The sequence below is a fragment of the Hypanus sabinus genome, chromosome 8, assembly GCF_030144855.1.
Source record: "Hypanus sabinus isolate sHypSab1 chromosome 8, sHypSab1.hap1, whole genome shotgun sequence".
NCBI classification, from domain to species: domain Eukaryota; kingdom Metazoa; phylum Chordata; class Chondrichthyes; order Myliobatiformes; family Dasyatidae; genus Hypanus; species Hypanus sabinus.
Genome location: NC_082713.1, coordinates 41759509 through 41771535, shown reverse-complemented (window position 1 = coordinate 41771535; position 12027 = coordinate 41759509). Strand labels below are relative to the sequence as shown.

General features: G+C 39.0%; 1 protein-coding gene across 5 annotated transcripts in view; it reads right to left on the bottom strand.

Moving 5' to 3' along the window:
• Nucleotides 1-240: 240 nt before the first annotated feature.
• Nucleotides 241-12027, bottom strand: part of efnb1 (ephrin-B1) — a 269311-nt gene continuing 257524 nt past the window's right edge. For all 5 annotated transcript variants that reach the window (XM_059977031.1, XM_059977030.1, XM_059977029.1 and 2 more), the window contains one exon: nt 241-9025. In XM_059977031.1, the coding sequence (XP_059833014.1) occupies nt 8640-9025 (386 nt within the window). In that variant the 3' untranslated portion in view covers nt 241-8639. The remainder of the gene's footprint in view (nt 9026-12027) is intronic.

Sequence of the window (12027 nt, the reverse complement as noted above, 5' to 3'; positions counted from 1 at the left end):
TCAGACAAAATCGTTAGCATTTAAAATATCTGAACCATCAAAATGTTCTGATTTGGGCAGAAGCACAGTGAATTGAACATGCCCATCAACTATTATTTGTATGGTACACTAATCAATAAAGGCATGGAGTCCATGAGGCTGAGACTTAGAAAATTTCTGCTTTGAAATGAATTTCTTTTGTTCTGTATGCTATTTGTAAGATAAAGAACAATGAAAAAAAAGAAAAAAATATACTTTCAGTCAAAATTCAATACAATATTTTATTAATATTTAAAACATAAAAGCACTGAATTTCAGACTCGGAAGCAGTGTGAAATGTGGCTGATTGATAGAAATTTGGTGACTGGAGACTTCGTAAGCGATATTACAACTTCACTGCAATATTATACCCTGCTTCATGTATGTATGCAGATTTCTTTCTGTATATTTCACTCTTTGACTTGATCTAAACCGCATTGGTAAGAATTCCTCTAATCTTCTTGTGTAGTGAGTATGTGTTCACAAAGATTTGTTTCTGGACATTACATTGTTGCTACTTACAGTATAACAATGAGTCTTTTGCCCTTTACACTAAAAAAATAATAATTAGAACACTGCGATCCAGTCTTCTGCCATCCACTCAACTCCTAGTCTCCAACATCCTGCTTTGAAAAACCTCTACTTATTTATTCTAAAGACTGGATCTTCCATAAAATTTGTTACAGCTCATTGCACATAGACTCTGTAGGTCAATGAAAAGCAGAGATATTACAGCAATATTACATTAATAGAGAGGTGTAAGAATTGGAAGCATAGTGCTTAACTTTATTGAAAATAACTGCAAACAACACAGAAAACTGCAACACAACACTAAAAGACACAAAGGGAGTGGGGAAGAATCCATTTGGTGAAATATGAGATAGGTCATTTTGGCACCAGGAATCCACTATTCCTTGGAACATTTGAATTTAAATGGGGTAATTATGATACACACAAGTCACTAAAAAAAATATGTTTTGATAGTCTTCACTTACAGGAGCGTCAATAACCAGAGACGACAAACTTAAGGCAATTAGCAGACCTACCAGAATGGGTGTCGTCACAGACAAGAGAAAATCTGCAGATGCTGGAAATCCAAGTAACACATACAGAATGCTGGAGGAGCTCAGCCGGTCGGGCATCATCTGTGGAAGAAGTACTGCGAGATGTTTCGGGACGACCCTGCTGAAGAGTCTCGGTTTGAAACATGTACTATACTCTTTTCCATAGATGCTGCCTGGCCTGCTGAGCTCCTCCAGCATTTTGTGTGTTTTAGAATGATATTGTGATTCTTTATACTTATTGGATGGTTGAACTTTTATTTTCTTTATTCGTCCTGGTTGCTTAAGAAAGTAATGAAATTTAATTTGTTGAACAGTTCATGTGGTGAAGGTTTTCCCACAGTGCTGTTGTCTGTCTACCTGAGTAAGCAGTATGGTGGGTGGGGGTGCGGGGGGGGGGGGATCTCCAGATTTAGTGTGCACCTATGCATTCACTGCCCAAGCATATGCAACCCCTGCATTGCTTGGCAATAAATTGTGGTTTGAGAGGTGCTGTCAAGGAAGGCTTTGGCCATTAGTTGAAGGATATGCCACAAAGGATTAACTTGTGAGCTATGTTGGACGAGCGGTGGAGAGAACACATGCTGCAGAATCTCCTGTGTGAATGCTTATGATATGGCTGGATTTTCTTCCAATAGGCTGATTAGGATAAAGTGCAGAGGAGCAGGGCTAATTGATGAAGAATAACCTTCCAATGCGCTCAATTACAAAGCCATAAAGTGTTTATTTTAGGAATAAATCAAAAGCAGGAAGTTGATGTTGAATTTATACAAAACCTTGGTTAGACCACACCTGGCATGCCATGGACAGTTCCCCTTTTCATACTTCAAAGAAGGACACCAAGATATAAAAAAAAAGTTTTTAACAAGGCAGTTGCCAGAATTGAAAGACTCCAAAAATCAGGAAATGCTCAACAGTAAGAAATTCATTGCGCTGGGAAACAGAGGTATTTAAAATCATGAAGAAATTTGATAGAGTCATTGAGAATCTGATACTACTTGTGAGTGAGGTCGGTGCAAGAAGGCATAGTTATAAAATGGCCACAGAAAAATATTGTAGAGGTGTTGCTTTACACAGTGTGATAAAACAACAAAACCAATACCATATGAAATGATTGTGCACATTCAAAAGCTTTATACATACACATGGATGAAGGACATAGAGGGCAGAATAGGAAGGAGTAATGTGACTTACAGTTTGTTTACTGTATCAGCACTGAATATCCATATACCTTTATAACATTTCCATCAAATTCTAGTCCTGCAATTTATCCTGTTGGTGCTGTTTGGCTATTTAAAAAAAGCATTGTGCTATCTATCTGAGTGAAGTTATAAGGCATAGGAGAAAAATAAGGCCATTCAGCCCATTGAGTCAGCTCTGCCGTTTGATCACATCCGATTTATTTTCCCCTCTCAACTCCATTCTGTCATTGAAGTTATCAAAATATCTGTGGTGTGTTTTGATCTTTGCATTGAAATAAGCTGGCTCTAACTCAAGTTGATTGATGTTATGCTCTTTCTATTACTTCATTGGCTAACAATTTGGAGTTACTTTTAAGATTCTTGGGCAGGTGTACAATGTTTTATGTACTATAGATTACACTTTATTGATGGCATGAAAGTTGGTTATGGCAGGGTCTGTGGATGGTGCCTATCTATCTCTTCAAATAACTAATGAATAGCAATCACCGCTGAAGTTAAGAGGGGGAATTTGCCTGGATTGTCAACAGCTTGAAACAGGTGGAAACAATCTTCTCACTTGTTGCAACAAAACTTTCATATGTCTTTTGGTATGTCATTCCCCTCTACCATCATGGAATCTGTATTATCCTATTACCATCATGTTTCAATGTCTGAGCACTAGGTACTGTTAGTTTTGGCCTTTCAAGAATCTTTAACAACAGTGTTCATGAGATGAACACTAATGCCAGCTAAATATTCAGACCTCTTCTTTTCTATACTCAGGAATTGGACAAAATAGCTGTAAGCTGTACCTTAGAGTGTACATTGTTGTGGTTGGAGATGGAAGGAGAAGGCACTTGAAATATTGTTACAAATTCCAAATTTGTTCTCCTGTTGGATTCTGCATCTAACGTGATAGAGATGAAGGGCGCCTCAGAGGTCTGTGTGGATTCAGTTGATCTCAGTCTGTCCTGAGCCTTATAGGCTCATCAGGCCAGTGCTTATGCCGGTTTCCGTGGTGTTAAGTGACTGAGAGGACGAGACTCCCTCCCGGATAGGACCCCAGTCTATCGTGAGGTTAACCCCCAGCATTTTGCCGGTACCCATTTTCAGCTGGGTGGACTGGAGCAATGTGTGGTTACGTGCCTTGCAGAAGGACACAACATGTCCCCTCAGCTGCGGCTCGAACACACGACCTTCAGATCGCTAGTCCAGCGCCTTAACCACTTGGCCACGCGCCAAACATCTCAGTCATAGGGATGGTAAAAATAGGTTCAGTGCCTGGATCCAAAAGGGAAGAAAGTATCAGTCACTATTCTCACTCAGGCTTATTATCCAGTGCCAAAGCCTCAAAACTCCAGCAGCAATCCTCTGCAATTAAATAGTTGCAATTAATAAACACTCAGAGGTCACAAATGTGTACTGAGGCACAGTGCTGAAAGCTTATTGGTGTCTTAGCAGGGCACAAGTATAAAAGTGGGAGAAAGATTACATTAACCGATCTGGGGAGAGAATTAATTCTTTTAACAGTACTGCCACTTTTTGAACACTACCATATTATTGTTGAAGAGTCTCTCTATGATTGTTAGTATCCAATGGCAAGAACTATTTTTATCTTGTGGTTGATCCTGTGTCACCATGAATATTCACTTCAAGGGCAGACCACAAAGCATTTGTGGCTGCAGACTGATTTAATGAGACATCTTGGCGATATTGGTCAGTAGGAGGAAATATCACAATATTAATCTGTCTCATGCCTTGTCCTAACAGATCACCTTTAATGCACTGAATACAGGCAGCACTTGGGTTTTAGTAAGCTTGTCTCGTTATCAAGATGCAAAGGTACAAGAGAAACTTTGGGGTCCTCTATATGTTATGCCTGGTTACTGTTCCAGGTGATTCAATTTGTACATAATTTTCTTGGAAATTTCATTTCAAGTAATCAGATATGTTGGATAAAGAATGTAAAATAAATACAACAATCAGGGACACTAAAACAGTTACGAGCTGGGGAATGGGGAAGGAAGAATGGATAGGAATTAGGAATTCTATTCTTAAGTATAAGGAATGAATGATGAAACTAGTAGAGACTGTAACACATTTTCACTTCATTAAGATGAGGATACAGAATGAAGAAAGAGCATAAAGGAGGAATAAAATGCATCTTACAGAACATTTACGAGGATTAATTGAAATTCTTAGAGCTCCCTCAACCCAACTCGTATCTGAAAACTTGAAGTTAGTAAATTTTGAATTTGGCAGGTTGCACTAACATCCTTAGGAAACTTCCCATAAGAAAAAATAATGTGGAGGCAGCATCTGCTTTAATGGTGAATTCCTCATCTCAGCTCCATTATTACAGAGGCCAATAGTAAATTATATGATGCACTCCAGGATGAAGAGTGGAGGAAGGGCAATAACTGAATAAAATACAGATAAAATGCATTCATCTCTTCCATAGCAACTTATTGCATATTCTGGGATCCATAAGCATCTATCTTGTTTAAAAAGGATTTGTAAGGGGTTAGGGGAAGGGCATGCTATTAAATGTGATTTGACAAAAGCATAGAATTATTTATACAATGGTATAAACAGATAACTGAAACACAGTGAATGAATAAGCTGTGGAACTTGGTCCAGTTTTGTAAATATAATTCCTACATACTTCATATTGAGATATCAATACCTCAAAATTCAATTGTGCATTGCTGTTTTGATTTCAGTGTAATGTAATGGAAAATAGAACATTGAACAGCATTGGCCCTTTGGCCCAAAATGTTGTTCCAACCTTTTAACCTACTTCAAGGCCAATCTAACCGGTTCTTCCCACAGAGACCTCCATTTTTTCTTAAATGTACTTTTGCTGGAGTGAATGTGATTGCGATCACTTCTGTGGCACTCTAGAAACTTGACAATCCAGTGAAACACAAACTTGCTCAAATGACGCAATTTATTACTCAGTCGCGTACAGGATTGTGTTATTCCCTTGAGTCATTTTTGTCTGCTCCAGCTACTTGAGGGTAGGAGGCAATTGTCTGGATATAGATGCATGAAACCACAATCCTCCTTGAATTCCTGTGTACAGATCTTACCTACATGTCTGTGTAATGTGAAAAATTGCTTATCTATACCTATCTATGTGGGCAATCATATCAAAACCATGTTATATAATTGCTTGTGAATGTTTGTCTATCTGCATGCGTACTGTAGGTCTGTTTCATTCATCATTTAATCTTTGTCTAGTTGTGAATAGCAAGACTGTACATCTGTACATCCAGCAGTCCTTTGCCTTATACCAGCTGTGTCTGGAAGGAAGGAGTGTCTATTAATTGTTTTTCATTCACTAAATTTTTGTCATTCAGCCAATCAAATGCATCACCTGCCCTGGAACAAATGGGCCCATCAGTATCTAATTGCATCAGGACAGGAATCAGAGTAGTGTGGAAACCCTTTTAAACCTGTAACTAATCAAGATGTTTCAAAATACTCTTTTATCTGAGACTGATTCAATCACAGTACAAACTGTATCCATTTCAATGCTTGTATTCTGGCCACATTTCAGAACCCAACTCACACACCAGCTCCATAAATAAAACTGGACTCAAAGTGTGTGCACACCATTGTTTCAAAGCATGTTCTAACTTTTGGAGTACTTTCCTAAATACTTTTGAAAGGACCATTTTCTCAGACTGCTCTTGCTGAGAGATCTTCAGCCTGTTTTTATCCCACAAAAACACATACTTTGCCACTTTAATATAATTTTAGAAAGCTTTTTTTTTTGCTAGCATGATTTATGAAACATAGTGACTGAACTAGCTATTTCCCTGGCAATGCCTCCAGGTACCCACACTGCCCTGAGCCAAACGCTCCATTCTTTCTTTATTCCCAGACACTGTGGTCTCTATCACAGAATGTAGGAAGAAATATGCCCAATTCTTGTGGGAAGGGAAAGAATGAGGATTTGCGCCTCTGTTATTGACTCTGTAATCTACCAAGTCTTTCTCTCTCATCATTTTTCATGTCACTCAGACTTTGTAATTTTGATTTGGTATTACTATCCTTAGACAATATTGTTAGGACCACTGTCACCTCATTGATCCATTTTTAAAGGTTTTCTTAAAATGCATGGGTGTTATTTTATTACTGTAACAAGTTGCATATAGGATACCATCAAGTTTCTCAACTAACAAACAGAAAAACATTAAAAGAGTGTGCTTAAGAACAGAAATGAAGATATATTGGAAAGGTGTTTCTTTGAATGGAATCCTCTTTCATATGCTCAGTACCATTCCCTGATATGCTAGACATTTGCCATCACAGGATTATAATGGACTGGCCAGAAAGAGTGGGGCATGTGGAGATTTTCTTACCAAATAGGTGATCAATAGATTAGTCCAATCACAATCAAACTACCATATCCATCTCAGCTTCAATTGATGTGATATGTTAAGTGGCAATTAAACTACAAGTTTTTTTTTGGCTGGTGAACTGAACAGAAGACTGGGAGAGTGTGACTGGGAAGGTGAGCTGGTGCATGCTAGATAAGGCATTTGAAACTTAAGGGAAACAACTGAAGCAGACCCAGTAGGGTATTGGTCATAGTTAAGTGAGACACACATATGTAGCAGCAGAGAAAGATGTTTGCCGGACAAGCTGAAGTTTTATTTATTTATTTTCTTATGACATTAAATTCCCTCAATAAGTGGGGAAGTGAAAAGAAGAATTAACCAATTTTGAAGTATGAAACTGAATTGCCCAGTAAGCCATCAATCTCCAGCCATCAAGTTGTTTCCATGAAAGGTCCAGTGGCCATCAGCAGATTCCCCTGATATACTGACAAGCCGGCAGTAACCAAAGAAACAGAGAGAGCTGGTTCAGCTCAAGTACTTGCCCACTGGACTAATGTTCAAGAAAGAGCTCCCACTTGAAGGTATTATGGATAGAAAACACCGGGGCTGATGGCAATCACTCCAAGCCATAAGCTTCAGGCCTTTCATATCACCTTTATGAAACATCTCATCACCCTGCATGTTCTGAAGGGCAATGGAGAACCTGCTTTCTCAAACTTGCTGGTAATTGCAACAAACTTGTTGCACATTGGGAATCCCTGTAGGCAAATTCAGAATGATAAACCCACTCCCAACTGAGAGTCTGCTAGTACAGCTGCACCCTACACCAATGTATATCAGGATGGACCTGTGACTGTACCTGGGAAGAAAAATGTCAGTGTTTCTCTCCCTTAAAGCTGCCCTGCCATCTTGCTGCTTTATACAATTTGAAACAGAAAGCAAAATAACAACTCAATAATTTCATAGAAATGAATGGTAGAGACTGGGCTAGATGGCCACCATAAACAAGTACTGCACTCTGCAAGTTGATCATTTTTTGCATACCTCTACCAGGCAAGCCCGGGCCAACTGGGGCAAACCCCAACAACACAAGTACAAATCCTAGGCTGGACAATAACTAGGCTAACCTTAAGACCAACTAGCAATCAATTATGCCCCAATTGCCAAAGTTTATCTGGCATTTCTTTGCTAATCACTTATGCATTTCTTGACAAAATATTTTTTTAAAAAGGAGTTGGGGAAAGGTAAAAGCTGGGTTTGTATATAAACTAATAGATTGATAAGTATGTTTATAATTTACATAGATCACAATACATCAAAAACATATCATTTAATCAAAAGTCAAGAAACAAGATGGAGTGAGGGGTAACTCAAATGAGTATGCGAAGAAAACAAGAAATATCCTTTCCCCCAGCATCCCCACCCCCACCCACATCAAGAGTTTTTGCGTTGCAAGTCTCATCACCTGAGCAGTTGGAGTTCAAAAAAATATTTGAAGCAGCTCCATGTCCCCTGTGCCACAGAGAACCAACTGCTTCATAATCCTCAATCTGTTGGGCGGTGTCCCTGTTTAGCATTTAAACCAGGGCTTCTCCTCACAACTCAAAAAATAGAGGCTTTCATCTTCTTGCTTCATTTCAAACCTTTCTTGCATTTGGAATAGAAGATAGAAGAGAGAGATATATTGCATGTTCCTCCCTCTTTCAAGCCTTTTACATACTGAGGGAATGGCTGCACGAAAAACAAAACAAAGGAGTTAAGATCCTGGCCTATCAGGAACAGCCATTCTTCAGCCTCCCTTTCATCAAAGAAAAGTCATCTTCCGTTTCTTTTTTTCTTTTTTTTTCCTCTTTTTTTTAAAACACAAGTTTGGTGAACTTAATACTGAAACCTTCTTTGAATTGTCAGTCTTATCTATACTCTCCCAAAGACATTTTGTATATGGGAAGGAAGTCTGTATGCTTTAGGAGAAGCTTTAGGTATCAATAAGCAGGCCAGGAAACACTCCAAATTCTCTTGTGTCTTGGCTGTCAAACCTTATAGTAGATATTTGCCGGGCTCTGTGGAGGCATCTCTTGAACAATGTACACTGGATGGCCATAGTCACCACTAACTTTTTCATAATGAGGACAGTAGTTGTTATCATTAGTCCTCAGTGGAATTATGATGTCACTGGGTTCTGAGCCACTATTTCCACTACACTTTGGGCTGGCCAACGTGTTGAGGGAAAGGACTGCTGATCTTTGCTGGGAACTCTTCCTATGTCGCTTCCTAAACTTTATTAAGAGGACCACAAGGAAGATGATGATGAGGATGAAAATGATGCATCCTGCTCCAATTGCAGCGAAGAGTGCCATTTTGGAGCCAAAGATTCCTTCGCTGTTGTTCAGCTTGTCTTTAATCTGACTATCGGTTGCTGTGGAGAGAGAAAAGGAAGAAAGTGAGCTTAGCGGAGGGGGGGTGTGGTTTCTAATCAGTGTATTAGTTCAATTCAAGAGTTACCTTGGGCTAATTCCCATAAAATCATTAAAGCAAAGCAAAAGTTTACAAAACGGCAGATTTGGTTAGGATTTTGGATAATGGCCTATATGTAAAGATATGGGGTTGCTGAACTCTGTTTGCTCGCAAAAAAGTTTGAGAAAGAGAGGCTCCATCCTTGACTGATCTTGTTGCTACCCATCTCTTGCCCAATGCAAGCAGCCCAGCAGGCACGGGCAGTCGTGCAGGCATTGTTCACTCTGTACTCGAGCAGTTCTGGGGCACACCGATGCCTTCACTCAGCCCACAAGATTAGAATATACAAAAAATCAACAGAATTGTCAACCCTGGGCTGTGTAAATTGCAGTGTGGTTGCCTTACATCAGGTTCCAAATGTGACCCCAACAGAAAGCTTAATACACATTGACAAATGTTGTAAAAGGACGTATACTGTTTTCATAATTTACCAGTTGTGAACAGGTAACTGGTACATACAATCCTAACTCACATCTTCAGAACAGGAGGGAACAAAGATAACATGCCTTCTACTGATTAACATGCCTTCTAACATGTTCTATCTCTGTCTCTTACTCTCTCAGACATGTAGGCATGCACAAATCATCAGCACAAATTACTGAGCCCTTGAATGACTGAGTCTCTTTCCCATACCTCAGAGAGATAGTGATTTATAAAACAGAAGTGGCCAAATTTCAGAACAAGGGGAGAATAATGTAAATTAGAACAAAAATATGAATTATTCCATGTAAATCTGTGAAGGGTGATTATAAATAAGTTCAATACAATGCATAAAATAGAAAGTGAGAGACAGAAAGAGAGCAGGACAGATGTAAGACAAATAACAGCACAAAGGGAATGCTGATAAAGCACTCTAAATTTTTAATTAGTGTCATTTGTTTCTGGAATATCTCCCCTTTAACCTTATTATTAGGATTGGTTTCTTTAATGACAAGTAAGCAGGGTGCTGCTGAATCAATTCGTTCAAAATTCATTTGTTAAGGAAGCTTTCAATACACTGCACTCCAAGTCAGAACCCATGGGATCCAACTCCTGCCAAGATGAAAACTAGTCTAACCTAATCTATATGCAACACTATTATCGCACAATGGTAATCTCCTATGCTGTGAAATGTGGGCAAAATAGATCAATCTATATTTTAATTCAGTCCTGCCTTGTAAATACTCATTAAGAAATTTTCACCTTCATTCTGACACCTAGTTTATGTTCAGATAAAAGTTATCTCAGCTACCAATGATCTTAATTTTCAAGTGAAGAATGGGAAATAAACACAAATGAAACATAATCTTTAATTCTTAACCTATTAAATAAATTCAGATGAAAAAGATGTCTATGTGGCTCCTGGGGAGACAGGGCAGAGAAGGTCCCACACCACCCTTTAAATGGCTGCTGGCACTTTGGCTGGGTTCGACCTGAGTGAACCGTCATTTCCGTCAGCACAGCATAATGCATAATTCAGTCATTCACTTTACAACTCAACTATTAGTCACCTTTGGAATTCGTTCTCCAGTCTGACTACATAGAATTGCCTGGGAAAAACTCAAAAAAAAAATTGCAGATAGAGTTGGACAACCAACACAGCCAGCCTAATTTTCAATCTGCTGAAATAAGTGGAAGGAAAATCAAGCAGATTTTACTAGAGGAGCTTTTATACAGTGAGTAGCTCCTACCATTGTTTCCTTTCAGTTAAGACTACTGCCTTGCAGATGCGGAATGAAATTTACACTCCTGGATTACCCGCTGGGGCTTTTCTTCTGTCCCATCATTTACTAAATCTTTCATTAAATTTCTATTTTTGACTCACCTTTTAAATCAGTTCTAAACAATGGCTGAAGGGCCTACACCTATCCCTATTTCTTACTTTTTAGCTTCTTTTTTCCTATCTGTAAAGCTAAGGTAGTATATTTTACAAAGGTCATTAATATTGTCATTGCACTAAAGTGATCATCAGAATGAGTACTGAAAATGATTTATCTTTAACTTCTAATTGGGATGAGAATAGGATTTGGAACATTATGGTACAGTTTTATAAGTGATTGAGAAGGCTGCACTTGGAGTACTGTGTAGTCTGGTCTACTTGTTCTTAAACTGGAAAACTGGTGCAGAAAAGATTTAGGAGAATGTTGCGAGGACTGATGGGCCTAGGTTATAGAGAGAGGTTGGCCAACTAGGTGTTTATTTGTTAGATCATAGGAGAATGATGGTTGACCATATAGAAATGTTTAAAAATTATGACGGGTAAAGCTAAATGGATGGCATCAGTGTTTTTCTCCCAGGGTCAGGGAGACTAATAGTGGGGGTGGGGGGGGGGGGGCTGGATAGATTTCGGGTGAGAGGAGAATGATTTAAAAAGGGCTTAAGAGGCAACTTCTTCACACTGAGGGTGGTGTGAACATTTGGAACAAGCTGTGGTCAACTATGAGAAGTAGTTGAGACAGGCCCAACAGTGTCATTTAAGAAGCACTTGGATAGGTGGTGAGGCAGGGCTTAGAGTGATACAGGTCAGGCAAAAGACTTTGTGGCTAGATGGGATGTCACAGCAGTCAAAATGGATCTGTTAGGCTGAAGGTGTCTGAAGTTAACCGAGTTGAATTGCTCTATGATTCCATTAACTCTTTCCTATCTGGGTGTCAGCTTGGCCATATGACAACTGCTAAAATAAGTTGAAGCTCCATTTTAAAAGCTCAGGAACTGCCTTGTTCACCAAGCATGAAATCCTGTCTGTCAATTCACATAGAGAGGGCGGATTTAAGTGTTACTTTTATTTTGAAGAGGAAACTTCGCTCAGGTCCTGGCCAGCTTTGTCAATGTCTACTAAGTGATCATCTCATTTGCTGCTTATGAGACCACTGTACAACTGATTAAACAATGGTAATAACAAACAACAAGTAACAGTAATAGCAT